At 38.8% G+C, this 18,634-nt stretch overlaps 1 protein-coding gene across 4 annotated transcripts; it reads left to right on the top strand.

The window, feature by feature from the left end:
- Nucleotides 1-1,193: 1,193 nt before the first annotated feature.
- LOC137861262 (cytochrome P450 2J2-like) lies at nt 1,194-15,796 on the top strand. Of its 4 annotated transcripts, none has more exons than XM_068692432.1 (13): nt 1,194-1,425; nt 4,411-4,569; nt 5,510-5,550; nt 5,801-5,959; nt 6,607-6,720; nt 7,782-7,944; nt 8,949-9,098; nt 9,573-9,733; nt 10,441-10,617; nt 11,437-11,578; nt 12,850-13,037; nt 14,222-14,363; nt 15,396-15,796. In XM_068692432.1, the coding sequence occupies exons 6-13, from the start codon at nt 7,833-7,835 to the stop codon at nt 15,572-15,574; spliced, it is 1,251 nt and encodes a 416-aa protein (XP_068548533.1). In that variant the 5' UTR covers nt 1,194-1,425; nt 4,411-4,569; nt 5,510-5,550; nt 5,801-5,959; nt 6,607-6,720; nt 7,782-7,832; the 3' UTR covers nt 15,575-15,796. The 4 variants fall into 4 exon arrangements, with proteins under 4 accessions (XP_068548533.1, XP_068548535.1, XP_068548534.1 ...); XM_068692434.1 differs by lacking the exon at nt 1,194-1,425 and adding an exon at nt 1,608-1,731; XM_068692433.1 differs by lacking the exon at nt 1,194-1,425 and adding an exon at nt 1,613-1,770.
- The last annotated feature ends 2,838 nt before the right edge of the window (nt 15,797-18,634 follow it).

An 18,634-nucleotide genomic window follows, 5' to 3' on the forward strand; every position in this document is an offset into this window, starting at 1 on the left:
AAAGCCCCAATGTGGGACAAAAAATAATGAAAATTTGCAATTGTTTGGAACAACTATCTTGCAAATATCCTATTTCAAACATCGTGAAAATCAAGTAAATTCAAAATCTTAGTGATTATTTTTTCCCTTTATGACCACTCGTGTTGCAGCCCGTTCTTACTGGATAACCTTTGTGCAGATATCTTTTACCATACACAGAGGCTGCCAGAAGAATATACACAGTTTAGAAAGTATAAAGCAATTATCTATTGCCCAATATAGTAGCTAGCTTTGGTTACCATGCTACTTGGCTAAGCACTAATGCTTACTGCTGCTCTTGAGACACTGCATGAGGCTCTGCTCACCAGTCAGCCACCAGATGGGGAAATGTCAGCCCCTGACACCCCTTGGATCTAGCTGATTTTCAGTGTTGCTTACTTGCTATCTTCCAATTCTCTGGTTTTTAGGTTTTACTCTTTTTCTCATCAACTCTTCAGCTGCTAGCTATTACAGTCTCCACAATTACAATCTATATCTGTTGTTATTTACTTTGCAGAGCTTTAGTTTATGTACTTCCTTGCACCTAATTTTCTCAGCAAAATTGAAGCTTAAAACCCCCTGGTAATGTGGCTATCAGGTTAGGTTTTCCAATCAAGGATCTTGTAATACTGAATACTTTCATAAATAACTTTTTGATAGATGGAAGTGCGTGCTTATATGACACAAAAACAAGCACTACGAACTGGACAGATAACCTAAAAAAACTCACCTTAAGGTTCGAGATAATGTAACTGTACATTGTGGATTATTTCTCATTAGATATGGTAGAGAGGGTAAGCAAAAGTACACATAAGGATCTAGGTTTTATAGCAGATCACAAACTTAAACATGAGTGAATATGTCAAACTCGTTGAAAAATGCAAGCAGATGTTCCTGGATGGGTTAAGAATTGCTATGTTCTCTAGTCCAGTTGCTATCAATAAGGTCTCAGGAGAAAATCTGTGCCCAGCGTGAAAGATCAAAATTAATTCTCTCAATGTATTTGTTGGAATTCATTAAAGTTCTGGCCATCATTTTACTGTTAATAAAAACTGATAAAGAAAAGCAGAAGCAATCATAAAAGGTGAGCCTGAAGGTCCATCCAGCCCACTATATTGTCTGTAATCATAATTAATCACTGATGCCTGAAGTAAGAAGAAAACATGGCAGGCATGTGCCTCTAATTATTTCTCTGATAACTTCCTACCCTTCAGGGACTTCCTGAGCTACTGGTCATGACTGTGAGCCAGTGGTGGCAGCATCCAGCCTATTTTCTGCAGTTTTCCAGCTTTTGGTCAGTGGACTGCGTATGCATGCAGCTGAGACCTTACAGTGTTCCATGCCAAGTTGAGAAGTGTTTGTGACTCACCAGTGTTTTGCTATTGCAATTTGACAAACCTCGATCAGGTGGGTGATGGTATTTACTGATGAAGTTTACAGGGTTGCAGCTTGGTTGTGCCAGTAGTTCCTGTACTGGTAAGAACTTCATCAGAGATGCTGCACTGCAGTATGAATCTGTGGCTGCCTTGCAGATACAGACCCCAGGCAGGACAAAGCTGCGCCTTGTTCTATTATGCAGGCCAATCACTGGTAGGTCATCTAGGTAGTATATCCATCTATCATTGTGGACTGCTATGGTGATCATGTCTGCTGTCTGGGTAACAGCCTTGCAGTTGGACTTCTAGAAGACCATGGGCCAAAGTTTTAAAGACAGTAAGTGTGGTGACCAAGTACGAGTATCTGGCTGTGCAGGTAGGGTTAGCGTTTCCTGGAATGATAAGTTATTTTAGATTCTTTTTTTTTTTTTTTTTTTTTTTTTACAGGTGCAATGCTTTCATTTAGTGACTAATTCAAGCCCAGCTAGAAAAAGTAGAAATTTAAAAAACAGAAGTTGTATTTCTCCTTGGTTTCCCTGAATGTAAAATGAATAAAGGGATGATGAAATTTCTGTTATAATAAACTAAAGTATTTCCATGTTGAACTTGGAGAAAGTGTGCTGATAAAAGTGCCTTATTTTATTTTATTTTATTTTATTTTATTTTATTTTATTTTATTTTATTTTTTTATTTATTTACCTTGTGTGAGTAACATGTTTGCACTTCAAAGTAGGTGCTTTTGTTCCTCACTTGCACTTAGGCAGAGATTCATCCCCTGTCTTTCATAGGGGAGAGAATTTATTACTGCCAGGCTTGAGTAGCAGGGATATAGAGAGCATGAGGAAATTTGCAGTGTTTAAGAGAATCCAAGCTGTGTACTTGGCTGCTGAGGGAACTACTGTTTTACATATGTAAATTTGGTGTTTGTGGGGACAATTGACCAGCTCAGCTTAGTGTGTGAACAGCTACCTTCAGCTGTTCCTTTAACAAGAATATCTTCTGGCTTCTCATATGGGTCAGGACTCTGCAGGCATTTGATAAAACCAGGTTTTACTACAGACATTATAACTTAAAAAAAAAAAATAAATGCAGAGAACACGTAGTGAAAAGAGCTCTGGGAGTAAAGGAAAACACGACACCTAAAAAACAAATTTCTCTCTTGAATTATCTGAAGGAAAAATAGTTGTTCTTTAATTGAAGCTATGATTCTTATTTTCATAGCATGTTGGAAGGCAAAAACTAGTTGAATGTGCAGAGAGTAAATTCCTAGTGATCTGGAAGGGAAAAAGATTGAAAGAGAAAGTGATGAGTTATCTATTGATTTTTGGATGTCACAAGAACTTTTTCAGAAGTTTCGGAAGAACTCTGGAGCAGTATAAGGTAGCTTTAGATGGTACACTCAGAGCTGTTAATTTCTTAGACAGACCTCTCTTGTAAAACAGACATGAAATACTCAGTCATTCAGGCTGTCATGTTCTTGGTCATGTTTCTCATGGAACTGCTGTGGGTACATAGATGCTTTCTCCTGGAGCTGACTTTAAGTCCTATCCTTGAAAAATTCAGGAAGGTGAGGGTTACTGCAGCTCATGACATTACCCACATAATGAAGTTTTTGTGAAATTATTACCTTTATGATAAACTGTCATAACTGGCTAAGAGAAGCTGTATGCTGAGTACTGTAGACCTGAGAATCAATTTTCATGTGTTATGTTTCATCTGAATCTACTCTTAACTTGCTACTGCAAGTAGTAGTACTTCAAGTGTATTGGTCACCTTCTTGCTTTGGGAGACTGAAGCAGGAAAACATGCACAGCTGTCAAACATTTTAATTTAGTTTACCTAATTACTTAGTAAAAAGATAATACTTAATGTATAGTTGCTGAATCTACAATAACAAAATGTAGCAAGTGGCAAATGCAAAAGGAGTGTTCTTTCCCATACACTGGATGAGGGCAGTTTACCAGAATTTAAGTAACAGCTGAGGTTAGTAATGTCCTTAATACGGAGATCAGTATTGTCACAATTTTTTTAAAGAATGATGTTGTACTTTTAAAATGTTTTTGGAAAACCTGAGAAGAAGAACTGTCATGATACTGGCTGCTTGTCTCAGTTCTTGATTGAACTCAAGACTGACAATGGAAATGTATCATGAAGAAGTAATTCAGTTTTCCAGTTTCTCTCTGTTTGGGATTTTAGGAAGAAGCTGGCAGTGCTGAATTTGTCCATGAATCCTTCAGTTTAAAAATGAAAAATAAATAAATAATCAGCTGTCACACCTAGACAGAAACACGGGAAGAGGAAAATAATACCCTCCATCTGCAAGTGTGGGTGTATGAAATGCCCAGCTGTTATTCAATAAAACTATCATGGACTGAACTACAGGGCCAAAGTATGCAAAGTCATAGCTGTGTTTACAGAAATGGAAACCTGATCAGAACTGAGAAGTTATTAGATAAGAAGCTGTGAGTGATTTCAGACAAGATGTGTATTTTAAAATTCTTCCAGATGTAGCAATGAGCCATTGTCAAATACCCACCAGACACGCATGATGACTGTATGTAACACACATCTGAATATTTTTTAACAAAGCTGTTGATTGTATACCCCTTCGCATTGTAAATCTTGCATTAAGGTTGCCTGTGATGCCTGATGAGCAGCAGTTCAAGATGAAAGCAAAAAGGCAGCGTGTTTCTTAGTTGCAGTGCTGCTTGCAAACCAGGAAGGGATTATCAACCTTATTTAGTAATCAAAGAGGAGAAGGTATACCAGAATATAACCTTCGTCCTGTAAGTAAAATGGTTTTATGGCCTTTCAGTCCATCATAATGAAATGTGAACGCCCTTATTTAAATAAGGTTTGTGTCAGGCAATAGTGATTTGTACTTGCAAGTTAGTGATATACTACATGCCCTCAACGATGCATTCACTCAGAAAGGGAGCCAGACAGAAATACATCACAAAAATGTTTAAGACAGATGTAATAAATCAATGGAAATCGAGTTTCTCATTTTTTTCAGAGTCAGAGTGGCCTTGTAAAGTACTAGTGGAATTCTGATGACAAGTGGGGCTCTGTTCATGTTTCTTTCCTAATTCTACATCTGGGACCAGACCCATCTTGCATAATCAGAAGCATCTGGCATATAAACTTCAGAGCTGATCAAGAGAGTCTGAGCAAGGTATGTGTTCGTGTTCCCAGACAATTCATTTGTGAATAAGTAACACCAGTGTAAACATTAGGATTTTAGAATGTATGAAAAATCTGGTGTGGATAAGGATGAAATGACACAGATGATGGTAATTCTTTTTAAAAATGTACTTTATCATGATATGAATTATTCCAAGAAGCAAGACGTTTCAAGATGTCCTATTATACAAGTGTAGGGTTCATCCTTCTTGGTGTGTGTGTTTGTAAATCTAAAGGAGTGAGATGCCTGCCAATTTCCTTTGCTCCATCATTTGAATGGAGCAGATGTACAATGCCTCTGAAGAGGCAGGAAGCTCCAATTGGTGAGATTTGTTTGAAGACTATTCAGAGAATAGTTTGAAGACTATGACAGAGCTTGCTGTGTGTAGAAGGACCTAAGCAAGGTCCTCAACCAGCAAGCATGCTGGAAATTCTCCTCCAGACATGTCTGGGGAAGAACAGAGGACTTAATTTATAAAAGTAGCAATTTCATAAGTTACGCATTTCAGCAATGTGTGTTGGCTACAGCATGCTTTTGTTAAAATGAACTGGTGTTGAAGATGTATTTTCTGATCTTTATTTCATTAGTTACGCTTTTTTACATCTTGTATTGTGCATTCTTGTGTTAAGATTTCCTGTTCATTTTCTGAATTCCATTCTTCAGTTGCAAATAGGTATAAAACTTATCCAAGGTCAAGTCTACTTGTAGTGATGTTTTTGGTCAAGATTGCAACACTTACAATCCAATGATTGTCACTACAAAACTAATGGAGAAAGTGAACTGTAGATGAAAACAGCAAGATAAGATCCTAGAGAGTGTGGAAACTGTGGAAAGCCTGTGAGAGTACTTTGTCCTGTCTGGATTAGCTTTAAAACACTTGTATGAATTGCACTATTTACTGAGATGTTTTCTGGTTTTCTTTCTCTTATAGCCTGAGGGAGATGTAATGAAGTTGGAGATAACATGCTTCTTGTAAGTTAATCATGTATGCACTGGCAACGTTACAGAATGCTGCTGATGCATTTCAGTTTATTTTACGGAGGCTGTTACAGAGAAAAAAGTACTTTGCCTACAGTTGCTGTTATGGAGATAGCCAGTATTATTATCATAATTTCAGAATGCCAAACCTGATGACTGTGTCTTTGCATAGTTTTGGAGTTCTTGTAGACTTAGTACATGTGTGGTTTTTGTTTTGCCTACAAATATTTTTTTTTCCTAACAGGAAAGCCTCCTTGGATGTGGGAATAAGCTGCTGGCACCTAAGTGCCACAGCTGGGACGACCTGTTAGGGATCTGTTGGAGAAGCACCTTTTATATAACAGCAGGAATGGGATGGAGTTGAGCAGTTGTGGGAACAGCTGAAAACAAGCATTCCACTTAGGTACTCCAGACTATTTCACCCCATTTTTCCTAAAGCTTGGTCCACTAATCTTGATAACTCCTGTATCACCCACTGTCATTCTGTATGCATGAGTATAATGTCCTTTTGAGCAATGGATTGTCCCTCTCTCCTGCCTCCATCCACATTTTGCTGCTTTTGTTGGTGTTGAAGAGATGTGCGTGCCTAGACTTTGTGTAAATGCCCTGGAGAATGCTACCTGGTCAGTTCTCCTGTCTTTGTCAATACATAGCTGACCTTCAAGTGACATATTCCATCAAACTGATTGCTCAAAGGGATGTTTCTGAATGTAAGATGCAAGTCTAAATTAAGCGTCTGCCTTCTAGCCTTTATTGGATCTTGAAGCGATGACAGGTATTAACATATTGCAGCACAGTGATGTATTAAATACATGCAGGGATGGGAACAGTCCTCATTTTCTAGAATAGGGGAGTGTGGTAGGGAAGAAGGGAGGAGAAAAATTCAGAAAGCTTAAAAGCGAGGAGGTTGTCTTTGGGAAGAGTTAAGTAGAACAATACAGAATCAGTTCAACAGATTCGTAACAGCTTTCTCAGTGATAGTCTCGTTTAAAGTGTGAAATGATAAGTGTAATACTACTATCCCTGATTTTGTTTCTTTGGGGTGTGCAGTTCCTGAAATTGCAATGGAAAAGTCGTGGATTTCCTCCTGGACCAATCCCACTTCCCATTGTTGGAGGTGTCTGGCGGATAAATTTTAGAACTGATCATAGGAGCCTGAAAAAGGTATGTATTTTTGAGGATGTGAACAAAGGAGCAAAAAGTGTAAAAAATAGGGATGGTTGTTGGTAGGCTAATATGGTACTAGAGAAAACTTCATTGTGAGGGAAGGTGGGTCATGGAAGTTAAATTAAATGCCTAAATAAGTAAAATCTGCAGATTCCTTGCAAATAAACTGATGGTGTAAATGATGGTGAAAGGAATGAAATCATGGAAAGAATTAGGTCCATGCTGAGCATATTAATTGAGGGTCTTTCAGTGTTCAGCCTCCTCCACTGAGACAAAACTTCACAAAATAATCCAATGTGCTGATAAATTTTTTTTCAAGACCCAACCTTGCTAAACGAGACTGGCACATGAGGGGGTATTTGGCTGCAAGGGGAGAATAAGGGCTTTAGGGAAAAGGAACTTAAAAGACATTGATGCCAAACATTTCTAATGGGAGGACAGAGCTGTACTGTTTCTTTGTGTGGAGGTAGGGACTTTGTCCTCACTGAATATCCACAGGGTTGCTTGAGACCAGTCCCTATCGCTGGCCAAGCAGAGGTGGGATCTCTGTTCATGTTCTTCAGCTTCACTGTACTTTTGTATGAGATGGGAGATGGTCTATTGAATCTTGAAATTTGTAGTACTAGGAGAAGTGACAACGGGAATGTGTAATTTTAAGAGGTTGTAGTTTTTGGTTGAGGAAATGAAACGTGGAGTTGAAAAATGTAACTGTGAATGGGCAGGTGAACTTCTCTTGTGAAACTGAATATGATCTGTAAGCACTCAGTTGTGGCATTTTCCTAAATGTTATTATTTGCAAAGACAACCCAAGTTAAGCTTTAAAAAGGGCATAGAGCATCTGTTCTTTTTATCATTCACTTTACTATGAGTAGTGGGGTCCCAGAGAGAGCACAGAACTTTACTCCCAAGTTCAGGAAATAAAAAGGCAAAATAGTTTTGTTTTGCAATGGGATTGTTTATCACAGTAATGTCATGTTGGAAGAGAGGAGCCCATCATGTGTGTCCTTTGGTTGATGTTTCTCCAATGAGTATTTTTTTGTCATTGGTCAAACCTACAGCTAGCAAAAATCTATGGCAACATCTGCACCCTGTGGCTGGGTCACAAACCTATGGTGGTGCTTTATGGATTCAAAGCTGTGAAGGATGGTCTCACCGTCAACTCAGAGGATGTTTCTGGGCGACTACAGACCTATATGTTCAACAAATTTTCACGTGGAAGAGGTAAGATGTTTGTGTCTGTGAAAGAACTTTGTGTCTGTGAAAGTCCTTAGTTCCCAGTTCACCCATTTGGTCTGCTCCAGGTGGTTGATATAAGGCAAGCCTGTGGTATCCCTCAAAATGGTCTCCAAAATAGTCTGCAAAGTGCTGCTGTCACACGTGTTCGAGAATCTCACCAGAGCAGCAGCATTTGTACTAGCTAGGTCTCTTATTTATCCATTAGTAGTGTTGTCCAAGCTTGTGCCCTGATTTGAAATAGTCCATGTGAGGCTCACTTGGAGCTTGAAGCCTCCTCTGTAAGCTGAGGCTGAAGTAATCCTTTATGTTCCTGGTTGTTTGTGTACAGCAAAGGCCACTGTAGGGAAAACATGTCCAGAGCTGTTGAACAAGGTGTAACCTTTTGGGATATCCCAAGGTACAGGAAGGACACCGGAGCTTTAAACATATTAGTGAGACTGTAGGTGCAACAGTCCTTGTTCAAAGCTTCTTACTGTGCTATCATTTACACCAGCCACTGCTGAGTTTTGGTGGATGAAGAATATATAGAGCTCTGCATTTGAAACAGAAATGCTCAATGGTTCTTGCCCTGGCTTCATTTCCCAGGAAGGACATGGGTCACGATGAGAGCTGAATGTGTGCTGCAAGCAGCCTGGTAAAATCAGGATCCATCCCCCAAAAGCCAGAGACTAAGTGCAGCACAGACAATGTGCTCAGAACCAGTTATCAACTCTAGCCGTTAAGGAAGTGTGGTGTTTTTTAAATGTTGCCAGTAAGGAGATTTGATGGTCTCAAGAGGGTTTGCATAAGATTAAGAAGCACAAGCATAGGAACCCCATGGACCTCTCCAATGAGCTCCTTAGAAAGGTCTGTTGGCTCTGAGTAGCTTGGTGAGAGACTCCATCGTATTTTCAGGTGGTAGAAACCTGAACACTGTGAACAATTCTTAGCATGTATGTTATTTACTGTTATATGACTATTAACATAAAATTAATTCTTAATGACTGAAGGTATCCTGGTCTCAAATGGTCTCATCTGGAAACATCAGAGACGTTTTGGAATTGCAACGCTCCGGAAACTTGGAATGGGGAACAAAGGAATGGAACGTGGGATACAAACCGAGGCCTATCACTTGGTCAAGTTCTTCAAGGACAAAGATGGTATGCCACTGACAAGGTGCCCTGGGAACTGCATTCCTATTTTGATGTAGGGTCATGTAGGCTACCTACTGAGCTTAAAAACACACTATTTTTGTTCCAGAAAAGACTGGGATTAGAGTACAGCCAAGATTGTTTAGAGTGTAATATAATTTAAGCGCAATCAAAACTTTTTGTACCATCAGAGCTCAGCGGTGTGTATTTTGGTATTAGCACCAAGATTTAAAAAAAAAAGCAAAAAAAAAACAACAAAAAACAAAACAAAACAAAAAAACAGATAAGGGTGGGAGTTAAAGACTTGATGCCTTCCTGTCCTCATTTTTGAATGAGGTTTATCTGTTGTTAAATTTGCCAGTGACTTTTGAGGCTTTCAGTATAACAGTCTAAATAGCATAAGTGCTATTTATTATAAAATCTTGCTTTCGAAGTAGCAAAGAAGAGAGTGTTTTGGTGACAAATGTTTATCTCTGTTTGCAGGAGAAGCTGTTGACCCTTCATTCCCCATTGTTCATGCTGTCTCTAATGTGATCTGTGCTGTGGTCTTTGGACATCGTTTCTCCCTGCAGGATGAAACTTTCCGCCAGCTGATTGAAGCATACAATTGTGTAGTGGCTTTTGGGAACAGCTACACTTACTATGTGAGAAAATGACACGTTTATTAAGCAAATTATTCAATTATTGAACATTATATTTATTGCATTACCATGCAATGTTAATTGTAGCATTATATATTATCATAGTATACTATTTAATCACAAAAAATGCTGATTTAAAAATACTGATGATGAATGTGAACTGGGCCTGGAGTGCTTTGGGTTTGACATTACTAAACTAGTACAAATAATTAAAGTTAGAATTTCCCAGGAGAGGCAGTGTGCTTGGGATGCTTAACTCTTTTGTAATGGAAAGACCAGTATTATTGAGGTGAAAAGTGATACTTTTTTAGTGGAGTAAAAGATTGTGGTTTCGCATTGTCTGTATCCCCCTGTGTCAATTTATGTAATTATATAAAATATTAATTAGTATTAAATTTATTACTGTTAACACATACAGAATAGGCTTGCTTGTGAAACTGGATTCCTCTGTTGGTGAATTAACAGGGCAAATACTAGTGAGGTTATGCAGTAAGGATAAGAAAGAATACAGAGTAGAAATTGCATCATCTTTAATTTATGTTTTTAATGCCTGTTTGTGTTCTCATCATGACATTTCTCTTTGCTGCAATACTTTTCCTAGAGAAATTCATTCAGTAATTCAGTATTTAAAATGTCTGCATTGTATCTCTGTAATGGCTTTAGTCATGTCATGTAACTTACAATATTTGTGTTGAATGCTTGCTCCACAGATATATGAAATTTTCCAATGGTCTTTAGCGTGCTTTCCGGGACCTCTACAAAAACTAGAATCTCGCTGTGATTTTGTTCGTTCTTTCGTAAGGCAGGAAATCAAAAAACACAGGGAAAAAGGCACCATAGATGAACCAGAAGATTTCATTGACTTTTACCTGGATCAGATAGAGAAGGTGAGTAATTTGTGCTGTAATTGACAAAAATGATATCATAGCAGATTTCCTGCATGTTTCACATAGCTGTCTATACATAGCAACATCGTTACAGAACACTACAAATTCAGTTTAAAAACCATGCTGTCAAATTCAAATATGATTTTTAAATAGTCAGTTTAATTGCTTGTTTTAGAAGGATAAAATAATTGCATCATTTTTTTTAATTATTTTTTTTATTATACTCCGGAGTCCTTAGACAAGAGTAGGCAATGGTTGGTTTTAAAGATATAAATATTTAGATGGCTCTTTAATTCTGATTCTTTGTGTCTTTTCAGTGTTTAGCTTTATTCTCTTTGTGCCTTGTACTGAACTTTTGTTTGCTTAGTAGGACTGTATGATTACTGAAACAATCTAAAAGAAAAATGAAGGCAGTCTCTCCTTTGAAAAATAGTGTAAATAAATAAATCATAACACATGAGAGATAACTGAAATCAGTAAATGTGCAGGGAGTGGCAAGGGTGGGATAAAACTTCTGAAATGTTGTTTTTCTGATGTGGATGTCAGCAGTAATGCAACAAAGAGCTCTAAATGTAATAGAGCCTTATAGAGCCTTGGAATCCTGACACTTTCTGTAGCATCTGCAATGAAAAGTATGTATGAATTTACTTGAGAAAATAGCTGTGTAAATCTTTTTATTATTCGGGTACCTGTATTTTCTCCATCTTCTGGAAATACTCTGTTTACTTACACTGATCACTGCATGTCGCAGTGGGCAGATACATTGTCTGACAGATGTACCTCCTGCACTCTCACTTAATTTCCCATTGACACCTGTAGGCTAAAAATATCCCAGATTCTACTTACGATGAAGAAAACATGGTGCAGTCTGTTTTTGACCTCTTCTTGGGTGGCTCTGAGACCACTGCTACCACTCTGCGTTGGGCTCTGCTCTATATGGTGGCTTATCCTGACATCCAAGGTGAGTTATAGACATGAACACGGAGATATTTCAAGTAGAACAGTTCTGTTCCACATCCCTTTTCTTTTTTCTTTTTATTTTTTGATATCATATTTCCAGCTCTGTTTTTAAGAAGCCAATAAAGTAGAACATTTCCAGACAGAGAAATAATTTAAAATTTATTAATTAAATTTAAATTTAAAATTAATTAAAATTTCAGAGTTGTCCAGCTTCTGATGTATTTTGTCTTCTGTGTATTTTGTCATGATTTTTGACAGATTGTTTTAGTACTGTAAGAATGTAATAGAAAATAGTCTGATTGAGAAGACTCAACGTGAGATAGGAGCTTGAGTTAGGAAAAAAGTGATTCTTTCCTTGTATATGAAATGTCAAACATACATTGTTTGTGCTGATTAACTGAGACATCAGTTGATTTCTGCATAAGTATATTCATCATAATTTATGGAACGTTAAATAGAGAAGAATAGAGAAGACAGAAAGATGCCTGACAAATTCTACACAACGGCAAAGTTGCTCACTAATTTCAAAAATGTTTAAATGATTTGATACAGGGATTTCAGTGATGGTGAATTGCTAAGCCAAGTATGTGTTCTCAGTGCCTGGATTTAGAGCTAGACAAGACATGCTGCTTTTGGTTCTAGAAAGCTGGAAGAACAGAGCCCTGTACACACATGTAGCTTTCAAATTCTTAAAAAAAATAAAAAATAATAATAAATCCCTCTTGGATTACTAGCCTGTTTTTAAGCTTGAAATTTGATCCTGAACTTTCTCAGACTGTGTGAGGTATGGTACTTACTGAAGCATAGGTAAGAGCTAAAAGGGATTAACAATTGGTCATGGTTAGGTAATATTACCCTGTCCCAACTCTCAGCATTACTTCTGTGTATCAGTTTGATACAATGGCTTCCTTACAACATGTTGCTAAGTGTGCAGAGAGTCTGTATTCAGCTAGAGTAAAAACAATAGCTTGATTAATTGTATTAATCTATTAGTAAGAAGCCCTTGTTTTATTTACAGTTTGCTCTCTTTCTTTTAATTATGAAGCTCAATAAATCTTTTGGGCTTGTGGAAAGATGATCTGAACATAGAGCCTATAAACTAAGAAATACCAAATTTTAGTCAAACAGTAAAATTTTATGAATGTATGTACAGTTGTATAGATGTATTTACATTTTAGGATATGGTGAGTACAATTTATTTACATATTAATTTTTTCTATCACTGCTCGTTGTGGTGTTCTATGTAAAAAGGAATTTTTTTTTTCTCTGTAGAAAAAGTCCAGAAAGAGCTGGATGTCGTTTTGGGTTCTTCTCATCAAATCTGCTATGAGGATCGGAAGAAACTGCCTTATACAAATGCTGTGGTTCATGAGATCATTCGCTTTAGTAGCATTATTTTAATCACAATTCCTAGAGAAGTAGTGAAAGATACAACTGTGCTGGGGTATCACCTTCCAAAGGTACCCTATCTATTCCAATATGACCTTTGTCCATAAGTTGAATTCCTCATAGTTGTGTTTTCCCTCATCCACTTTTCCTTACGGTTCAGTGGTTGTTGGTGACAGTACTGACAGTGCTTTTCCCCTCCCGTGCCCTCTGACTTGTGCCTTTTTCTCATGAACAGTAAGTGAAAACCCTTGCCAAAAGCACAATTTCACAGCAATTAAACCTGTGAGAGTGCTGCAGAGTCTTACTTTCCAAGAGTTTGTGCTTTAAAAGTACTTTATAAGCATTTGAATTCTTATACTTTCAGAAGATCTCAGCATATTGATAATGACAGGATATTGTCTGCGATGTGGACAGATGGGAGGTTGAATTTTTTTTTCCCACTTGTGATGCCTGAGACAATACCAAGCATGAGCTCAATTTCATTCACTTAGGACTTTTCTTCTATATTATTACATCTCTGGCATCTTATTTGAAATATAATGAAGATATTTCCCTGCAGCTCCTGAACTGCTGTCTGACCTCAAACAAAAATCTACCGGTAGTTTCCTTGACTCATGAAGCTTTTCCAAACTTAATCTCAATGCCAAACCTCCCCAAAGCCACACATGGAGACACCCTTCTGTGCAGTGCTGCTCCATGGTGTTTGCCATGCACACCTTCCTTCCCTCCACCTTGAGAAAGATAATTTGAAATATACTGTTTCATTTGCAGGGTGCTTAGTTTTCCATTTGTAAACCTGCTAAAGCTTGTCAAAAGTGGGAAAGTCATTTTACTAAATTTAGGATAAGCTAAAGAACCTTACACCCCTCGTTGTGTTGCAGTTGCTGATAAGCTAAAGAACTTTACACCCCTCGTTGTGTTGCAGTTGCTAACAGAACAGAAAAAAGGACATGAAGGGAGTAAAGTAGGGAAATACCTAAAACTGAGCTACTGAGGTTTATTATCTGTTTTTTGAAGAGAGAAATGAATAAACAAACAATAAAACAACAAAACCACTCACACAAACACAGACAATGAAATCAGTTTGAGATTATTTTATTGGGAACAAAAATGTTTAATCTTTTAATTCTGCTACCTCTTCATGTGACTAGCAGAGCAGTACCCTGAGTTGTAGCTGGAATTGGTTTGTGTCCTTTTCTTCATGATGTTTGAGCAATTGAGTGGCAGAACTGAGCCAACAGCATCTTCTTTACAGGGTACTGTGGTTATGGCAAATATAGATTCAACTCTTTTTGACCCTGAATACTGGGAGACCCCTCACCAGTTCAACCCTGGTCATTTCTTGGACAAAGATGGAAATTTTGTGACCCGAGAGGCCTTCTTAGCCTTCTCAGCAGGTAGGTGTGCTGATAACTGAACCTGTTTGTGTGGGTTAGACTGTAAACGTGAAGCTGTATTATTTTTCTTGTGGAAAAGACTAAAGGGAATGGAATCCCATAATAGGAGTACATGGTTTTCTCAGGCCCAAAAATTGTTTGGTTGGAAAATAACTCATTTGGTAATTTTATAAACTGTTGACCTTAGATTTTTGTGAAAATGCAGAGAAAGTAAAAGGAGTAAAGACCTAGAATTGCCAATAATTTGGGGATTAAAGTCCTTACACTGTTCTTTGCCACCCTCTGCATTTGCCAGATTATGCTATTATAGTGGTGGTTCCATGGCAGCGTGCTCTGCTGGAGCTGATTTACTGTGCATAAATAATTCAGTATTTGTTGATATAGGAATTTGAACCTGTATCAAATGCATCCCAGATGGGTATGCCTTTCCCAGAGAGCTTCTGGAGATGCTCTTTTACTACGCGTGTGTGTTTATAGAAGAGTAAACAATCAGTTGATTAAACAACAAATAAAACAAAAGCTATTAAGGATTATGCCAGGATTATGAATAGTCTGGTTGTCAGAGCTCTCACCTGGGATGTGAAAGCGTCAGCCTCATGGTTCCTGGCCTACACTGGGTGGAAGAGGAATTTGAACATCCCAGGCCTAACCTTAGAGCCTGTCACCACCTCTCTACTCAAACTTAACACAAAGTTAATTGATAAATTGGGAAAAGTTTTTGATTCATATGATTAATTTGGAATCGAGAGACTGAAACAGAGTTTGTAGCAGCAGGGAGTTAGGGATTAGTTAGTAAAGTGTGAAACTAGGGAGAAGCATCTCTGGTACCTTTTTCTGTAGTCTGGGTAGATCCTGCTTATGGTCAACTGCAGACGCCTCAATTGTTCAGTCAGTTTGAGAGAAAAATGTCAAATTCAGCAAATCCTTGTTTCCTGATGAGAACGAGTGATGCTTTTTTGAAAAGCTGGGAAGCAAATGCAGGCTACAGATTTGTCTAGGTACTTGACTGCTCTTTCCCTTCTCCCTCTGCAGGACACCGTGTATGCCTGGGAGAGGTGCTGGCGAAGATGGAGCTCTTCATCATCTTCTGCAGCCTGCTGCAGATTTTCAAGTTCACTCTACCAGAAGGAGTTAAGGAAGTCAACATGGACATTATCTTCGGGAGCACAATGAAACCCCATCCATATAAGCTTTGTGCCAATCTTCGCTAGGTTGCAGAGTATGACAGGTTTGAGGAAGAGGCACTGACACAGGCTTGCTAGTTCACCTTTTATGTTCTTCATTTCTAGCCCAGATTCATTGTCAGTCTGCTCCTGTTGTGTCTTGTGTCTAAGAAGCTGGTTGTGAAACATATTATGTTTTTCTTTTTTCCTTGTGTCTGGAAAACCTATGTATGCTTTTCTTGTGTATTAGAAATGAAATAAACACACAGAAAATGATTACAGTGCCTGATCTTACTTTAGAGTCTACTTTAGAGGCTCAGTGGGAATCCTACTAGAGGGAGAAGGAACATTAAAGCCAGGACTTGGGGGTGCTTCTCATTGACCCCATATATTCTCAATTCTAGAGTGGGATATGGAGATGCACTTCCCAGAGGTGGTGGCTCTGGGCATTGCATGAACCCCTATGGTGGGTGCATGGGGGAAAGAATTGTTGTGCTGGGACCTCTGAACTACCTGTGCGCCAGCTGGTTTGTCTATTTGGCACATAGCCGCGTGGAGGTGATAGCTTGGATCTGGAAGTAGTAGAGCTACCTCAGTGCAACCCTTCATTTCACTGTGAGGCTTGGGACGTAGGCTGCCAGTGAAGGCACCCCCCCCATATTCCCTCCTGAAGAATTGCAGAGGGGAGCCCCAATCCTGGTGAAACAAAGGTGGCAAAAATGGTAAATGACAAGTGGGCTGGCCTGAAGATGCTTGTTTTGCATTTATTGTTGTGGTGCATTTGAGAGGCAGTCTTAAAGAGGGGGTCCTCTCACCCAGTGGAAGCAGTTTGTAGTGGTGATGGTGAAAAGAAGTCTAGGTTGGCCACATCTCTTTATTGATGCCTGAAAAGACAGTTACAGGAAATGCCTGGAGTCCTGAGATGCAAAGCTTGGCACCTACAAAGGGAGGGGCAGGGCAAGAAAAAATTATATTGATTTTCTTGAGAGCTGTGTGAGGGCTTTCTGTGAGTACAGAGGCTTTGTGTAGTGTGCCTCGTGGCACACAGACTTCTGCAGCTGAGCTAATGGAGACTGTTAGCAGAGCTGCTGGGCAAAGCTCTTGCCAGTTTCCTTCCCTGAGGAAGTTTTAGAATTGTTGTTGCAATTATACTCCATGGATGCTTTGTTTATCCAGCGTGACAATTTTCTTTCTTTAATGTAATGTTGCTTAAACAGTTCTATTCACATCTGTGAAGGAGCTCGGTATCAGGAGGCTTACTGCTCTTTTCTCAGGCTCCTGGCTAGGGGCTCGGATGCTCTTGGGACTGCTGTGGATCTGAAGCTTGCTCTTGCTGCCACTAGTCAGGATTTGGGAGAAGAGCTGCGTGAGCTCATGTGGTTCTCCTGCTCTCTAATTCATCTCTAGCTCTGATACATCTGAGCGATGCTGCATGTGCTGTGTGGGCATGGATTTTTGGGGGTGTGGAGGGTGGGTTCTGCACTAATGTGGAGCTAGGATTCAGTTTTCCTACCATATAAAGATGGTGTTGCAGAAGTGGGTATAATGAGGCATCTGGTTGCTACCAGAGTCTCAGTCATCTCTGTGAATGTCTCTGTGAATACAGCACGTGCACGTCCTGGAGACTGAATAAGAGGTGAAGTTCAGGAAAATGAGAAATGAGAAAGTAAGAGGTAGGCAAAAGGGAATGTGCTAAATAAAGGAAGAAACTAGCTAGCACTGGAGCAGTTTTCACTCAAAAGTAATATGGTCCATTTGACTTTGTCGTTTTAAATAGACCTACAAATCTTGAACTATTGGAAACTTCTGCTCCGTAGTTGTAGTGGGACAAAATTCAGTAAGAAATACTTTGTGCTTGTGTCTTTGACAGCCACAGCATATTGTATCAGGCAATCTCGTTCCTAATTTCTATCCCAAGTGCTACTGGCCCTCATTGTTCATTGTTACCATACCCAGTATTTTTCTACATAAATATTCAGACTTGTGATTTGCATACTGATGTCCGTGTAGTTAATACTACTCCTAATTGCAAAGCAGCCTGGTCTTTCAACTGATTGTAATGCTGAAAAAAATGGTTAAGAAGAGAAAATATATCTGAAATTTAACAACATACAAGAATGTGAAAAGAAATCAATGCAAGAAAAATAATAAATCAGTAGAAAGGGGAGAGGATAATGTTTAATTGGAGTCACCTGGCAATGAAGGCTGTTGCAAGGGTCCTGGTTCTGCCTTTCATGTCCCAAGAGTTAGCAATGCAGTGGACATCACATGAGTTTTTTTCCAAGCCCAGTCTGGCTCTGTCTGGGAAGTTTCAAAATTCCTTATTAATTATGGGATTGAGAAGTCTTAGTGTATGTGTGCATACACACCCATGACTATAACATCCTTCTCATTTCAGAAGCAGACCAATGCTGCAGTCAAACCTCTGCTGCTTCTGTCCTGTCCAGCCTGAGGAACTCCTTTACCTGTTCTATTAGAGCCTTTCTGCCAGCATGATGGTACTGCATCTCCAAAAAGCATAAACTAACAAATTTCTGTCAGCGTGATCCTGTCCACAGAAGGGATTTCAGCAGTGCAGAAATATCAGCATGGAGACAAATATTTTTCACACTTCAAGGCAATAGAGCTAAGTCAGCAAAATTTAAGCATGTGTTTGACCTGTGCAAATCAGTGGCCAAACACTTCATTGTGCTAGGAGTTGCTACATGTAAGCAATCTTATCTTTATTAAAGCACAATGTGATAAGTAGTGAATAGCTTTCATAAACATTTAATCTGAGTATTTCAAAAAGGCTTATAGTTACCTTTAAGCTGGTCAACAAAGGGATTTAATTTTTCACGTACTGTCTACTGACCCACCCTTGTATTTTCAATAATACCATGATCTTTAATAAAGATTAGCTTGGGATTTAAACTTTGCTTATATTTTCACTATATTACGATGATATTAATTTACCATTTTGAATGTCTTGATCTTGTTTATTTATGAAGCCAAATGCTTCCAAGGGGAAGTCACGTTTGACCAATGTGAGGAACCTCTGCACCAAAATGATCAGCCTGACGGATGAGGAGAGAGCAGTGGATATCATCTTCGTGGACCTCAGTAAGG

The sequence above is a fragment of the Anas acuta genome, chromosome 9, assembly GCF_963932015.1.
Source record: "Anas acuta chromosome 9, bAnaAcu1.1, whole genome shotgun sequence".
NCBI lineage: Eukaryota > Metazoa > Chordata > Aves > Anseriformes > Anatidae > Anas > Anas acuta.